We start from the raw sequence: 17,086 nt of genomic DNA, 5'->3' as shown, positions 1-17,086 counted from the left end.
GAGGGGTCAGGAGTGCGCAGGCTTTTCTGACCACCTAGCATGGTAAGAAACGTTTTACTTTGTGATCAAGTACACAGAGTATATTACAAAACCTGAACGTGTTCAAGTCTTTCTCACTTTTCAATCCCTTGAGGTGATTCTCAGTCTTCCGTGAGAGCAAAGAATTGAGGTGGGGACAGTGGGGCAGACAGTGGCACCGCCCTGACCTGGAACTGCTCAGAAGGCGGGCTCTGCACCCAGCCCTGACCTTGTGGGTAGGCTCTCTAGGGAAGGGACCCAGGGACTAGGGCTCAGCCAGTCCTCCAGGCAACTCTGCAGCATGATCAAGTTTGAGAAGCACGGTGTTTGAGGATGAAGGTCTGGGGGAAAACAGTGAAGCTGTTAAGAAACTCCAAATAGTGGGCCAAAGAACGGGAGGGGTGAACAGCAAGCCTAGCAGGGCCAAGTGCACACAGGAAGTGACACAGGCAGGTGGACCCTTGACTCTGACAGAAGGGGAGGGTCTCATCTCAGAACATGCCTCAGGACAAGCCCCTCCGGATAGGGAGAAAGACTGATAAACTCAAGGCCTGGGGGCGGGGCCCAACCACCAGTCTCAGCTGATGAATCCCAACCAGCTCCCCCAGGCAAGAAACTCGGGCTGAGCCAGGTCTCCTTGGCTACACGGTGAGTCAGAGCAGGAGTAAGACAATGAATAAAACGGGACCAACCACATGCAGAGTTCTTGGGATACCGTATTCCACCCAGAACTGGTGGACCAAAGTGATACATCATTGCTCTTCCTTCCGTTAATAATGCCGTGCTTCCTTACAGGAGGCATCTACTTTGGTGATGTCTCTCTGCCCTCAAGTAAACTGTTCTGACAGTGATTCTCAAGAGGGTAGAGAGGTGGGCCGAAGACAGGGCACTGGTCTAAAAAGGTATAAACGAGACACCTATACACATCTGCACTTGCAGCCAGAAGCAAGCTGAAAGGAGACAGGCCGAGGTGTCTGAGTGACAGTTAGGGCTGCGGGTGACAGGCCCCCACGCTGCTTGGCCCTCGAGGCCGGAGGTCAGGTCCTCACTCTACACTGCCCCCAGCCCGTGAATGCATTGTTTCTTTCATGGAAAGTGAAGAATCTTTAGTCTCTTTAAAGTGCCGGCACATTCGAAGACGAAAGGCGCATTTAAGATGGGAAACCTCCTATTTCCCGGAGAGCAAGGAAAGGGACTGCCCAGGACCAGCCTCCCCAAATGCAGATCCTCCCAATGTGACAGCGAGCGGGGTGCTCCCGTCACCCAGGCTCTGTGTCTCCAAAAACCCGCGCCGCGGAGTGAAGGGGACGAAAGAAAGTCTGGTGCTGTTCAACCGAAGCTCCTGAGAGCCACCAAGTGACTGAGAAGGAACACATGTCACTTCATTTCTTGCAGGACGTGTGGGTCCATCATTTACCCATCGTGACTTAAATCTCCTAAAAGACAGCTTTTGTTCTGCAACTTGTGTCTGCCAGCCACAATGTCCTCAGAACTAAACACTGTAGTACAAATACACAGCTTCCAAAAAACTCGTGGATATGTTTGCAAACTGTGCAAAAATCAGTGGACTGAATCTGTAAGTGGGTCTACACGCTGCAGAAAGTTTGGCACATTTTTAAGGCCACCTTTTCAAATGTTTTTGGTTCCAACTTTCTTTACAAACTGAAACACCACCACAGAGAAGGGATCAAAATAGATTTAGTTTCTTTGCAATAACAGTATTTTTGTATTCTTTGTGGTAGAGGCTGAGAATAGTGTTTTTAAATTTCTCATCAAAACAAAAATACTAGCATGGAACTGTGTGTCCTGAAGCACAGCTGAAGGCCAAGCAGTACGGGGCTCCCACGTTATCTCCAACATTCATTTCTGAGGCGGTGAGCCAAAACCAACCACGCAGAGGCCAGTTCTGGAATGCTGAACCAGGCAGCCTCTTGCATCCAATCTCACGGCGCACTGTTCAGCTTTAAAACTGATCTCCTACTTAGAGAAGCCCGCCTCGTAGAGCTCAGCTCACACCTCTGTGCAGTACAGCTGGCCCTGGGCCAGCTCCCCACAACCTGAGAGGCCACCCTCTGGGCCTCTGCCCAGGGACGAAGACTCTGGAGCTCCACACACAGGTCAGGAAACACTTCTCTCCTGCGTCATGTCCCCCTTCTAGGGCCCGAGCCACGCGGGGCCCATGGCACTAACGCGGCTCTGCTGGCTCGGGGGTGGCCGGAACTTAGGGAGGTGCAAACTGACGGCAGCCGTCTGGTGAGGGTCAACAACCCCCGACACGGCCCCTCCTGCTCCTACCTTAAGGCCACAAGCCAAAGAGAGTGCCCTTGAAGTGAGGTCCAGCCTGGGCTGGCTGCCAGCAGACCCCCGGCCCACCCCCTCGCTCCTCTTCAGAGGGAGAGGAGCCCCGTGGAGACGACGACCGTGCGAGGGGAACACGGCACAGAGAGCTTCTCAAACCCCTGACTCCTAGAGGCCTGGGGTGCAGCGGTGTCAGACAGACAGGGTACCAGTGCCGAAGGGTGACAGGGACGGGAAGTCTGAGACATCGATACAAGGGTGACAAGTTCTACAAAAGCCAGGCCCAAGCCCCGAGCCACTCAGCATAGGGCGATGAATGATGGGACCTCAGCCTGGGTCTCCCAGAGGTGGACTGAGGCAGGGTTCAGGTGCGAGTGGTTTCTGTGGGGGGACCGCCAGTGGGAGGTGCAGGGGACGAGGGTGGGAGACAGGGAAGCAGAGGGCGTCATGGAAAGGTGCGCATCAGAGCCCGCTTTAACGGTGGGCAGCCACACTCAATGGACACGAACTCCAGCAAACTCCGGGAGGTAGTGGAGGACAGTGGAGAGGGGCGGGCTGCAGTCCATGGGGTGGCAAAGCGTCGGACACAACTTAATGACCGAACAACACTCACAACCACGTTCAATCCCGCAAGGCCTCCGGTTTACACTGAAGCCTGAAAGATTCACTGCAGTTGGCCAGATTTTCCTTTTCTTTCTGGGGAGCAGTGCTCCTGGGAGAGGGCAGGGCATGTTTAGAAGGCCAGGGTCGGCAGGGTCAAGGTGAATCAGGAGACTTGACAGAAGGTCAATAAGGAGAGGTGGGTCCTGCCGGATCAGGGAGCCTGAAGCCCCCTAGGCTGCTGGGAAATGCGTTTCCCAGCAGGTAATGCAGCAGAGGGCTTAGCGCGGGCTTTCTTCACTTGCTACAGAAGCTAAACACGGTCCCCAACAGGGTGAGACACCAGCCACCCTGAGGCTACCTTCCTTTCCATGAAGAGATTCATTACCAAGGGACTGGTGGTCTTGCTGTCTAGACAAAGTGAATTCCCCCAACCCTGTCTTAACACAAATTGCCACCAGGCAAAATCCAAGTCTGCAGCACGGCCGACCTGTCTTTAGGCCGCAAGACCACAGGAAGTGGGAGCAAACAGGAACTGCAGGCAGCTGTTAACCCAACCTGTTTCACACCACATTCGCTTAAAATAGTCCAGAGTTTACTGAGTGCTCACTATGCCAGAAAGTAATGTGAAAACCACTTTAAAGATGAAGAAACTAAGGCTCAGAGAAACTAACTAGGCCCAAAGTCACTCAGCGACTGGGGAAGCGGTCTGAACTCAGACTCTGCTCGCTTTGCGGCCAGCTGACTCAACCACGACACCAAAGTGTCCTCCTTAAGCATTATCAGTGACTGAGTCTTTCTGAGTGGAAAGCTACTAGGAAGGAGGAGGCAGGGTGATGGAAAGTGAAACAGTGTGCACGGGAAACACCTTCCATAACCTCTTTCTGCCCAAACTGAGTAGCTTCTGCTCCAAGCCTGGCTGCCTGTCAGACATCCTTACCTATCCCAGCCAGAGAAGGCAGAGAAGGGCTGTGTGTCAGAAAGCCCCGGAGCTCCGAGTTTCCATCCAGAATGCTCCACCAGAAAAGGGAGCCTTCCCACACTGTTGATGGGAATGTAAGTCGGCACAGCCACTGTGGAAAATAGTCTGGAGGGTCCTCAAAAACACTGAAAAAGAGAGTTGTTGTATGATCCAGGAATCCCACTCCTGGACATACGTCTGAACAAAACTATTTGAGACGATACATGCACTCCTATGTTCACAGCAGCAATATTTAATAACCTATTAAATCCTGTACATGACTCAATCACAACAGCCAAGGCCCGGAAACTACCTAAATGCCCATCGACCGGTGAACGGACAAGGAAGATGCGGTGCACACACAACAGAACATCACTCGGCCATAAAAAGAGTAAAATAATGCCATTTGCAGCCACAAAGATGGTTCTAGAGATTATCACACTGAGTCCAGAAAGAGAAAGACAAATACCGTACTTGTCCACATGTCTGTGGAATCTAAAATATGACACCAATGAACTTACCTATGAAGCAGAAACAGATTTCCAGGCATAGAGAAGAGAAGGACTTGTGGCTGCCAAGGAGGAGGTGTGGGGGAGGGACGGATTGAGAGCTTGAAATCACCAGATGCAGACTACCATATATAGGATGGATACACAACAAGGTCCTCCTGCACAGCACAGAGAACGACACTCAACATCCTGTGATAAACCATAAGAGCAAAGAATATGAAAAAGGAGGTACAGAAAAAGATACATGTATAACTGCATCACTTCAGCAGAAATCAACACAACACTGTAAATCAACTTTAAATTATAATTTAAAATTTACAAAATTATTCTTAAAATAATTCAAATTTTTGTAATTTAATAAATTACATAAGAAGTGCCCCACTATTCCCAGTTCAGTACCAACCACACAGTGTGGAAATCACCTGTGTGGGTGGCCAACTCTCCTGGGAGGCAGGGTCCCATCCACAGCTGACCAGGCACCAGGGCTGTGCTAACCTCTCTCAGACACTCAAGAGACATCAAGGACACACCCGGCAACGACGCGAGGCCTCTCCTCAGCTCCCAGACAAACCACCCCTTTGATGGGCAGCAGATACCGTCACAAACAGGCACTGGCCACAGGCACTTTTGCAAGAGTAACTAACAAATATCTGGAACAACATCTCTCGGCCTCTGGTTCTGCCCAGAGTTGTCTTTCTTCCTAAGAAAGAAACTGGGGAATGTGGTCACCAGAGCAGTCTGCCGATTTAGAGACATCGGGGTACATTTCTCTTTCCTGGAAGTCAGAAAGTGGGAGGAAAGGTTTGGCTTTTAATGTCAGTTCTAACACTCATTAGTTTTGTCAGTGAGGTAAGGTGCAGCTTCTTCAAATCTCTTGTCTCATCTGGAAAACAAGGGCAATCCGCCTAGATGATGGTTCTCAAAAGCAGGCCCTGACCCACCAGGTGCAGCAGCCCCACCCAGGATCTCCTAGGCCCCATGTATGGGGGCTCTGGGGGTGGGCCCAGCAATGTGCTTTAGCTGCCTTCCACGGGATCCTGATGCACACCAAGTCTGAGAACCATAGGCCAGCTGATTCCCCTTCTTTCTTCATTGGTTTATAAGACCACTCTTCTTTATTCTTTTCCCACCTGCCATGCTACAGACTTCATGGATCCAAAGAAACACTCACAGAGCATCTACTGTGTGCTAGAGGCTGCCTGGGGAACAAGACCAGGTGTGCCCTGGGGCAGGCAAGCAGGTGAGCAGGCTCTACGACGTGCACGGTGGACATGCACAGGCCTTCTTCCAGGTACTTTGCTGGATCAGCAGCACAACCCTATTTTCCAGCAACTTTCTTCTTTAACCACAATCTTCCTCCAAAACTTACTACACTTTAAAAACTAAAGTGTGCATACAAGCCGAGATGCAAGGTGCCAGCAAATAAAATATTATTGTATGGCTACTGATGAAAGAACTGGATTGTGTAATGCCCAATTACAAAATAAGCACGGGAAATCCACTGGAAAATTTCTTGAAGGATAGAAAAGAATAACAGTGATAACATTTCTTCCCTCCTAAAACTACTTTAGTGACTCACAGTGTTTACAAGTCTTTATTTTATTTTAGGCACAAATAAACACCAGGTGACATTTTTAGCAGTCCATTTTGCTTCAGGAGGTATACGCAGGAAATGAAAAAGCAAAAACAAAAGCTAAAATGCTCTACCCTAAGGGGAAAGACGAAACCCAACTACCATAACATTAAAAACAACTAAAATAAGCTTCTTCCCTTATGCCTAGTCAAAGTCGCTCAGTTGCGTCCGACTCTTTGTGACCCCATAGACTATACAATCCATGGAATTCTCAAGGCCAGGATACTGGAGTGGGTAGCTGTTCCCTTCTCCAGGGATCTTCCCAACCAAGGGATCAAACCCAGGTCTCCCGCATTGCAGGCGGATTCTTTACCAGCTGAGCCACAAGGGAAGCCCCCACCTTACACCTAAGGGTCCTGCTAAAAGCACGTGCCAGGAGTTTTTTTTCCTTCCCGCTTGGTCCAAGGGACCAGGGAGGTGGAATGAAACCTGGTCAGAAGGCAGACAAACAGCCCAGATGCTGCTGCTGCTGCTAAGTCGCTTCAGTCGTGTCCGACTCTGTGCGACCCCATAGACGGCAGCCCACCAGGCTCCCCGCCCCTGGGATTCTCCAGGCAAGATCATCGGAGTGGGTTGCCATTTCCTTCTCCAATGCATGAAAGTGAAAAGTGAAAGTGAAGTCGCTCAGTCCTGTCTGACTCCTAACGACCCCATGGACAGCAGCCTATCAGGCTCCTCCATCCATGGGATTCTCCAGGCAAGAGCACTGGAGTGGGGTGCCATCGCCTTCTCCCAGATGCTGCAGAGCTCATCTTCAACACTGGCTGCACCAAGCCCACAGACACGCTCCAGGAGGGCTCCTCAATCAAAATTACATCACAGGATTTGACCCCAGAGCAGAAGCAGAAATCAGAGATCTCACGCAGGGTGTGCCACGGGTCAACAAGCTCTCCTCTCCATTAGTTAAAACCTGTACCTAGTAATTAACACCCACAGCTGCTTCTACTCAGAAGTAGGAACAAAGCAACTCTTCCCAGGCAGGTATTTATTTAGGCAACACTAGGCACGTAACTAATAAGACAGTTTAAAAGAGAACACACTCAAAAGCTTGGAGCACAGTATTTTCTGTGACTGGGCCAAGATCATCTGGTTCTTAAATCTCCTAGCAGCAAAAGTAAAAAGGCAAAAAAGCTGGGTTAACTTTGGACCATCCAGAGAAAATGAACCAACTCAACAGACGAGAGGTTCTTTTCCTGGTACAACATTCTAGAAAGAATTTTAAAGGGGATGTAAAGGAACACCGTGAATTGAGTCCTCAATCTTGGATTTACAAGATCTACAATGCTCTTCAAACAACCACTTAATATCTGCTATCTATTAAAAAATCAATAACCCAATAACTTTCTATTGGTGAAGACACTTCTGAGGAATGTAAGCTACTAACACAGCCTGATGTGTTGCTTCCAAGAGCTCCAGCTTAATATAGAAATAACCTTAAAAAACTTAATGGAAATAGGAAATTTCCTCACCTATTTTTGGCAGAAATGAGATGGCAGTCCGAGGCCTACCCTCAGCGCGGTCCCAGTCCTGATGACTAAGGCCTGCCCCAGGACTCTCAGCACTCCCGGGGCGAGCTGGGACTTTGGGTGAAAAGAGACCCAATCAGATGGTGCACCTGCAGGCCGGCCCCCACGGAGGCTGCGGGAGGAGAACCGGCCACCCACTTCCTCCTCCGAGAAGCTCTCTTCAAAGCGCCCCACATTTAGGCAGGCAGCCAAGATGACACAGGGGGGCTGGAGGTTTGGCTTTATCATTGTCCCTCGTTTTTGGTAGGTGAAGTGGACAGGTCTGGAAGGGCAGGAGCAGGGTAAAGAGGGCAGCAGGCATAAGACAGGTCCAGACGTCGGGGGTCCTCCAGATGGGGGAACGGCACTGATAGAAAGGAGTGGACACGAACGCGGCCCAAGTGTGGGGAGTGGGAACCCCACTGAGGCTCAAGGGAGAAGTCGGGCCCAAACCTCAGCCCTGGACAAGAAGGGGGCATGCAGGCAGCAAAGGATGGATGGGTCATGGCGCCCTGGAAGCTGAGGCGGACTGCAGAGAGGACATGCATGAGGTCAGCCCGTGCGAAGTGTCCATCCCTTCCACCATGACCACAGCAACATCCTGAGCAGGATGTCTCTTATCGGGGTCCTGCCAGAAATACCTTGTTAGACCAGAGAAATGACTTCAGGACCACTTTTGGATTTGCTGGGTGAGGCAAGAAGGGAACTGGAGACAAAGCTCAAGGGGCTGAGCTCAGATGTGCCCTCAGGAGGTGAGCTACTGCTGGGTCGGGTGATCAGCCCCAAGAGATCGGGCCGCTTTCCGGGACCACCTGAGGAGCAGAGCAGCAGGAGGAGCCCTCGGGCTGAAGTCTGGCGGTAACCAGGCAGGGACAAGGCTGCAGTCAAGCCTGGCTCCACCACTAAGTAGATCTGAAAACCTGGACGTTAGTTTAACATCCCTGCTAACAAAAGGGAGACAAGCAGTAGCACCCCCTGCAAAGGGTTACTCTTATAAAGGAAAGAATATGTATTTATGTATGAGAGAATTAAACTCTCTTACACAAGTGACCACATCCCTACAGGTCCGACAACTTCTGGCCTCTTTGGCTTGGGCAAAACAATGGCAAACACAGAGCGACATTTTTAGCGTCTATTTTGCCTCAGGAGGTATTACACACAGGAAATGCAAAAGCAAAAACAAACGGTAAAATGCTGTACCCTAAGAGGGAAGGCCTTCTAGAGCTTCTCTGATTTTATATTTAAAAAACAGGGGAGAGGGGCTCCCCTGGTGACTCAGTGGTTAAGAATCTGCCTGCCAATGCAGGGGATACCAGTTTGATCCCTGAGCCAGGAAGATCCAATGTGCCACGTGGCAACTGACCCCCTTGCACCGCAACTACTGAGCCAGCGCTCTGGAGCCCGGGAGCTGCGACTACTGGGCCCTCGAGCCCGTGCTCTGCAACAAGAGAAGCCACCGCTCCACAGTGGAGAGCAGCTGTGCTCACCGTAACTAAAGCAAGCCTGCAGGGTGGCGAAGACTTAGCACAGCCATAAACAAACCTTAAAAAAAGCAAGCAGGGGGAAATACTACACAAACACATCTATTTACTTGACATATATGCAAATCTTTCTGAACCATCTGAGTGTCACGCATCAGTGGGTCCCTTAAATACTTCAGTGAGTAGCTCCTGAGAACAGGGATATATTCCACATCACTGCAGTGCAGGGACCGGTTTCGTACAATGTAACACAGATACAACACCGTTATCTAAGTCACGATTCCCAATTCTGTCAAGTGACCAAACTAAGGACAACTTCTGAGAAGGAAACAACCCACTGCAGACTCCCAGGATTTGCCTGGATTTTTATAATGCTAAGTATGAACCAATAAAAAGTGGTGTAAACACCTATGTTTTGTAGTGTAATAGTTTTCTGTTGCTGAGTAACCAAAAGCATGCACATATATTAGTGTGCAGTTTCTGTTGGTCAGGGTCCAGGCACAGCTCAGATGGGCCCTCTGCCAAGGCTGCAGTTGAGGTGCAGGCAGGGCTGATGTCTCATCTGGAGGTCTGACCAGGGAAGGGTCTGTGTCTGGTCTCCCTCAGGCAGCGGGCAGAAGTCGTTTCCGGGCAGCCACGGACTAAGGGCCGCAGCTTCCGGCTGAGTGCAGGCTGGAGGCCACCCTCAGCTCCTTGACACACACGACCTCTGACTTCTCCAAAGCTCGCAAGGGAAGATGTCTCTAGTCTGTCTTAGAAAGACAGTCTCCTGTAACAGAGGGACACCCCACCACCTCTGCTACGTTCTCTCAGTTAGAAGTGGGTTAGGGTTAGGGTTAGAAGTGAGTCGCAGGGCCATTCACACTTAAAGGATTAGACAAAACGTGTGAACACCAGGAGACAATCATGAGGGCCACCTGAGGGTCTGTCTGCCACATGCTTATAGCCCCTATACAATTATAAAATCAAATTAAATTTATAATTCAAAACATTTATGTTAACAACACTGGTTTAACACCTGGGCAATGGTTTCTTAAAGCGTCACCAGCTACAATGTGAACACGGTATGGAAAGGCAGGGTGGTGTTCTGGGTTCAAGACACTTAACCAGTTCAAGACGATGACGCGTGCTTACCACTGTTCTCCACTGAAATCAAAATGACATCATTTTAGGGCTTCCCTGGGGGCTCAGTGGTAAAGAATCCACCTGCCAAGGCAGGAGACACAGGTTCGATCCTGGGAGACTCGGCCGCTGAGCTTGTGTGCCGTGACTGCTGAGGCCCGTGAGCCCTAGAGCCCGCGCTCTGCACCAGGAGATGCCATGGCAATGAGATGCCGGCACACCACGAGAGGGGAGCTCCTGCTCTCTGCAGCTAGACAGAAGCCCACACAGCAACGGAGACCCAGCACACCAAAAATGAACAAACAGATAAAGAGCTTTGAAAAAGATGACATCATTTCAGCTTTTCAGGTAGTAGCAATGCATTGTCTGCACATCAAGTCGACCTGTTCTCTAATCGGCCCACCACCGCTGAAGCACAAAGAGCAAATGAGGGGCTCCATTAAGCTCAGATGAATTCAATTACGTGCACTTGAAAAACAGAAAAGGGGAGGGAGGAAGGGAAAAAGAGAGGATAAATACTTTAAGTAAACCACTCTCCATCTCTGTCAAGAGCGTAAGACCCCAGGTACAAGTAAGACACGAGAGGTCAAACGACGGTCTCCAAAGCTCCTTCACGCCTTCTGTGGTGTGAATGCCTCACCTCACCAGCGGGATTCTGGTATTTAAGGATGACAATGTTCTTTTTACCACATGGTACCCAAACACAAAATGAACCTCTCCATTTGCTCTAAAGCAGGGGTCAGCAAACTTTCTTTAAAGGGCAAAAGAGTTAAGTATTTCCCACTTTGTGGGGCATAAGGTCTGTTACACTACTAGACTCTGCCATCTTCACGGGAAAGCCACACAGATGACGTGAAAAAGAACGGACGTGGCCGTGCCCACGAAACTGTTCACACAAACAGGGAGCCACGAGGACCGGACCCCAGAGTGCTGGTTTGCACACCTCTGGTCTAAAGAGACAGCAGTCTGTATCCACGCTGAAAGTTCAGCTCGCTTTGCTGGCCTCCTACAGGGATTCTCCAGGGTACCTTGGTTATGCACGATTGCTGTTTTCTGTTCTTTTGTTCAAATGCAACTCCTCTGTTTGTAGAAGATGCAACCCCCCTGCATAATAGCACCAGCACACAGAACCATCACGTGGGCCCTGAAATCAAAGGCAAGCCACCACCCGGACTATCGACACACAATAGCTCGGCTCCCGCTGGTAGAGCAGTTGTTTTCTGACCTCCCTAGACCTCCAGAACAGGTGACTGAGTTAGAGCTCCTCTGCACTGCAGGGTAAGTTGACCTCCCCTCTCCTCCTCTAGGCAGCAAGACGGGCCTTTGCTCCCAGGGCTCTGCTCGGTGCTGGACACACTCGAAGTTCTCAGTAACATTCGCTGAATGAAGTAAAACGTCAGAGCCCACGATATGCCTCCTCAGCCCCAGATACTTCTCATTCACGGCCCTTGAACGTAATGACACAGTTGTACTAGAATTATTTAGTCTAATTATGAATGGGGTATGAATGGGGGTGAAAAGGAAGACATAAAATGAAAACATTTCGACTGCTGAGGTTCAAAATTGTACCAAGATAATAAAATCGCCAATCGTATCAGTTATGTTAAAACAAACTGCTAGCCTCTGGCTTCTTAAAAATACTGGAAAATTTGAGAACGATCAATTAATAACCAATTATTTTTGAGTGGCCAACTGAATGTCTTGCAGAGGGAATTCTATTCACCTCTTCCCCACCCCCAACCACCAAAAGACTGTTCTCAACTATGTTCCCTTTAGAATTCATGTTTTGAAACATTGTGAGTAAAGTGATACTTAGATGTTTCTTTTTCTTTCTTTTTACAATTTTTTTGCCTGTGTTGTGTGGCATACAGCATCTGAATTCCCCAACCAGAGGTGGAACCCGCACCTCCTGTAGTGGAAGCATGGTGTCTTAACCATGGACTGCCAGGGAAGTTCTGGCTTTTTTTTAACTGGCAGGAAAGACGACACATAGAGGGACTTTAATTGGCTACACTCCAGTATAAAACAAAAAGTAAAAAAAAAAAAAAAAAAAAGACGCATTTTAGCCATTTGTACAACCACCTTCCTATTTAGAACTTAGAGCCTGCCCAACCCCCAGGTTGGTGCCAAGGACGGCCAGCTTAAACGTAGATGGTAAACACTTAATGGCAAGTAGGAGACCCTCTCTCCTCTCCCTCTGTGCCATCCATCCCAGGACCTCTCCACCCCAAGCCTTAAAAGGTGCTGTTTTCTTTTAATATTTATCTGGCGATGCCAGGTTTTAGTTGTGGCATGTGGGATCTAGGGGTTTCCCTAGTAGCTCAGCTGGTAAAGAATCTGCCTGCAATGCAGGGGACCCCGGTTCGATTCTAGTTCCCTGACCAGGTACTGAAGCGGGGCCCCCTGCACTGGGAGTGCAGAGTCTTAGCCACTGGCCCGCAATACCCTTTCAGCTGCCTGTACCAGCGTCAGCTACCCACATGAGCACACTCGACACAGCAGTTCCCCAAGAATCACGCGAGGCCCTCATGGAGGGAGGCTTCCTGGGACCTCCGAATGGAAAACACTCTCACTAGGAGCCCAATTGCCCATGAAAAGAAGTAAGAATGACCCACAGCCAGGTCTCTTCTCCCCTCTGAAGGTCAGGACGTGTGCGGTTACATCCCGGGACAGAGCTACCTTGAGGAGACAGTGCTGGCAACGCCATGCCAGGCAAAAGGCAGGCCCTTCAAGATGGACTTGGAACACTGTCTCTCCAAGTCAGTCCCTTTAAAAGCTCCCAAATCCCATAAGTCAAGACCTTTGGGGAGAACTGAGTCAATCAGTCTTGAGTTTGCAAACACCTGCAGTCAGTGGTTTTGACTCCTGTGGTAATACAAATAGAGAAAGCCCTGAAAGAACCACAGTTCACTGTTTGTATGTAAACCGAGTAAGCAACAGCGGGTTTGCCCCCATGCTCATCTCAGCGAGCGGCGGCCACTAGTGGACACGAGCCCAGAACCTGGCCGTCTTCCGGCTGCTTCCACCCTGCCATCCCCACGCCTGCCACCGTCAAGGCCTGCGTATCTCCCTTTCCGAGTAGCCAGGGGCTCTGTCCTGCTGCCACCGCCCTCGTCCAGCAGCCACCGCCTGCGGGGACAACTGACTCAGCCTCCGAGTCCATTCCTGCCCATTCCAGTACATTCTTGCACCAAAGTCAGGGTCATCTTCAAGCACAAATCCAATCTCTCGCTATCTCTTTCACAGACAGACACACACACACCACTTGACACGACGATGTCTTTTCGCCTGTCAATGCTCTTCAACCCAAGGCTTTGGCTGGAGAGGTACATGTGAGTGGCCCCTCACCACCCCCGGACCGTGGCCTCGGGGCCTTTTCGTGGTGCTTCCTCATCTACAGGGTCATGTCCCCACCCACCCCCACCCACAGGCCCTGCTTGTTGCAGCTGGCTAACTCTGACTTAACCCTCCAGACCTCAGCTCTGCTCCTTCATAGCATTTGTCAGCCTGCCATTTGAATCCTGTCAAATCAGAATTCAGGCTGGGAAACATTTGTGCCTCACAGCATCTCACATAGCAGGTGCTCAAACACCTGATAGAAAGTGAAAAGAGAAATTAATCAACAAACTATCCACTCAATGCTTCAATTGCTTTCACTGCATTGGGACTCCTGAGATTTAAAACTCAAGCCAATTTCAGTCTCAGCCCGGGGTAGGGGGGGTGGAATTCACCCTACCTCCTGATTTGCAACAGACAATTTAAATCATTCAAATCACACCAATCAATGCCCACAGCACAGTAGCCATCAGCAGTAGCCCAGGAATGACAAGGGGATCCCACACACTTTGCACACATTGGAGCCAGAGGGATGTAGACACCAATCCCAGTTAGGCTACTGGGTAAAACCTGGAGTAAGTTTAACTTCTGGGTCTGTTTCCTTCCTGTAAAGGGGGCTGACACCGCCTTCAGCCCTGACTCTTTTGGTAGCAAGGGACACAAAGCACATGAAACACGTTCAAATAAAAAGAAAGGTTTAAGGGAAGTAAAAGCTTCCCAGGTGGTGCTAGTGGTAAAGAACCCACCTGCCAATGCAGCTGAGATGTAAGAGACAAGGGTTCCATCCCTGGGTCAGGAAGAGCCCCTGGAGAAGGGTGCAGCAACCCACTCCAGTATTCTTGCCTGGAGAATCCCCATGAACAGGAGCCTGGCAAGCTGCAGTCTATAGGGTCGCACAGAGTCGGAAGCGACTGAAGCAACTTAGCACGCAAGGTAAATACGAGTAAGGGGTCTCCTGGGAATCCAAGCCAAGCTCACCCAACTGTCAGGAAGGGTGAGAACCAAGAAGGCGGCCCTGAGGACCAGCGTCCTTCACCTCCGCCTCTGCCCTGGTTCCATGTCCCATCGAGATTCACTCCCTTAGGGAGCTCGCTCGGCGGCTCTAGATGCCATCTTTATGTCAAAACTCCAAGTTCATACCTCTAATCCAGCCCTCTCTCCTTTTGAGACTTGCATACTTAACTCTCCTCTCAGTACCTCCATTTGGAGATCTAAAAGGCACTTCTGCTTAAACTCCTGACCACCCCCCCCCCAACAGCAGCTCCATTCTCAAAGTTAGGGGTTCAGGCCAGAAACTGTGAAGTCCCTCTTGACTCCCCATCTTCTCTTACAACTCTTATCCAAGCAGTCAGGAAACCCTGTTAGTCCCAATCTTTGAAATCCCTCAGACCCACCTGCCCTCTATCGTCGTGTGGCAGCTCTCCAGACCCTGCTCCAGCTTCTAGCAGGGCTTCTCTATTCCCCTACACGCACAATGGAGTGATCCTGTGTGTGTGCGCTCAGTAATGTCCCACTCTTCTGTGACCCCATGGGCTGGAGCCTGCCAGGCTCCTCTGTCCATGGGATTTTTCAGGCAAGAACACTAGAATGGGTTGCCATTTCCTCCTCCAGGGGATCTTCCCAACCCAGTGATTGAACCCACATCTGTGTGTCCTGCGTTGCGGGTGGATTCTTTACCTGATGAGCCATTGGGAAAGCCTAGGAAAACTGAAGCCAGATGGTTTCACTGCTCAGCTCAGAGCTCTGCAACACCTGCCGTTGCCCTCGGGATGATAGTCAAAGTCCTCACAATGGTCCTCAAAGCCCAAGAGGATCTTCCCTCTCTGGCCAGTCATCCCAGCCTCTCACACCTCCGTGAACACACCTACCTACCATTCCGCCTCCTGGAATGTCTGTCCCCCAGGTACACGCTGAGCCAACCCCCTTTCTCCAAGTCCTGATGCAAACCTCACCGTCCCAACAAGGCCACCCTGCCCGCCCGCTTTACCTCTGCAACCTGACCCTTCGGAGCTGGTACTCCTGATCCCCTTCCTCTGCCTCCCACAGCACTTCTCACATGCTCTGCAATTCACTAGTGTATGCATGCTTCCTCTGAGCCACGACTCATAAAGCAGGAGCACATCATGGCTGCCTACCTCCAATTCTTTAGGACTCTTTAGCTCAAATGCCCACCAGTGATTAGACTGTCGCTGAGTCCTGGTTCAAATTCCTGAGCCAGAACCAACTGGCCCAGCTCATCCTTCCAAGGCAGGTCACAAGACACAGGTCAACGGTCAGCTGCTTGTGGAAGAGCCGTCAAGGGCAGAAGGTCCTCTGGGCAAAGCTGAAACAGAGCAGAGCCAGCTGGAGCTATCTGGTGGGGAGTACAAGGTCCCTGCAGACCACAAGTGCAGCGCTGTGTGATAGCAGAGCGCCAGCACAAATGCTGGAGGACGCCAAGAAGAGGCCTTCTAGAGGCCAAGGAGAAGGCCTTGATTAGAGCAGGATCTGAGGAGACGTCTGGCTCCCCGTACTCACCTCAGCGAGAGCTGTTGTGGATTAAGTGGTCCCTTCAGGGTCTGGTCCACTGGGAAGAGCTTCATCATACTCTCAGGTAACTTAGGCATCCTAGCCATAAACAGATTTTGTTGACATGGATAATTGGTAAAAACACTAAATATTAAAAGGAATGGATTAAACTCTGCAGGCAAGCAGCCTTTCTTTTCTTTAAACCTCTCATTGTTCCCCCTTTCACTGCTGAGGATTTTATAATCATCAAAAGACAGAATGATCTGAGTGAGCCGGGTGGTTCTGGTTCACGGTCTCAGGTGCGGCCAGAGCTGCGTCACCTGGGGTTTGACCAGGGCCGTCTCTGAGCTCACCCCCAGGTTGCGAGCAGGAGGGGCCTCAGCTCCTCACCCAGGAGCCTCTCCTCACGACAGGGCAGCTTGTCTCTCCCAGAGCAGCAGATCCGAGAGAGAGAACACACTGACCTTCAGAGGTGACAGCCATCTAGCGCTTGTGCCATAGTCTACTGGTCACGTGACCAGCCCTGATGCAAGACGAGATGGACTGCACCTGGGCTTGTGAGCGCCAAGAGACAGGGTCCCTGGGGCTGCTTTGGAGGCTGCTAACCACAGGTGACTCGTGCAGACCAAGGCCTGTTTTCAAAGGGCCCAGAGCTGAGATGCTTTTTTACATTATTGCTGTTGTTCAGTCACTAAGTCATGTCCAACTCTTTGTGACCCATGGGCTGCAGTACGCCAGGCTTCCCTATCCTTCACTATCTCCCAGAGGTTTGTGTTTAAAAAAAAAAAACAAACACTATAAAGGACTGTAAAAAAAAAAAAAAAAAGAAGAACAATATGTGACAGAGACCATACACAGCCTGCAAAGCCCATATTATTGATTATACGGCTTTTTATAGAAAACATTTGATGACTCCCCTAATGTAGACTGCTTATTATAGATGATTGAGGGGATTTCAAGGGTAATTTTGACTACAGGCAATGTTTCCCTTATGACCTGACTTCAGAAACTAGCCCCCAGGTAAGCAACTTCACTGAAATACGAACTCAGCAAACTACAGCTCTGAATATGGTGATGCCACTGGGAAATGAACAGGTCATCATAACCCGAGCAGA

The 17,086-nt window shown here is 50.3% G+C and overlaps 1 protein-coding gene across 15 annotated transcripts in view; it reads right to left on the bottom strand.

Annotated features, from left to right (window-relative positions):
* RAPGEF1 (Rap guanine nucleotide exchange factor 1) overlaps nucleotides 1-17,086 on the bottom strand; it is a 137,268-nt gene that overhangs the window by 78,641 nt on the left and 41,541 nt on the right. For 2 of the 15 annotated variants that reach the window (XM_086324470.1, XM_086324480.1), the window contains exons 1-2: nucleotides 7,489-7,571; nucleotides 4,399-4,575 (exon numbers count right to left, since the gene is read on the bottom strand). The exons of 10 other annotated variants lie outside the window; for them this stretch is intronic. Coding sequence is in view for 1 of the 5 variants with exons in the window: in XM_086324477.1 (XP_086180603.1) it covers nucleotides 13,390-13,459 (70 nt within the window). In the remaining 4 variants the exon portion in view is untranslated. Of the gene's footprint in view, nucleotides 1-4,398; nucleotides 4,576-7,488; nucleotides 7,572-13,389; nucleotides 13,475-15,598; nucleotides 15,787-15,980; nucleotides 16,066-17,086 lie in introns of those variants that run through there. 3 more of the 15 variants (XM_086324471.1, XM_086324472.1, XM_086324477.1) reach the window with 3 other exon arrangements.

The sequence above is a fragment of the Bos grunniens genome, chromosome 11 (assembly GCF_055505025.1).
Source record: "Bos grunniens cultivar Pamir isolate PY7600 chromosome 11, Bosgru_T2T1.0, whole genome shotgun sequence".
Taxonomy (NCBI): domain Eukaryota; kingdom Metazoa; phylum Chordata; class Mammalia; order Artiodactyla; family Bovidae; genus Bos; species Bos grunniens.
The sequence above is the reverse complement of the archived record's forward strand: the minus strand, read 5'-3'. Positions and strand labels throughout refer to the sequence as shown.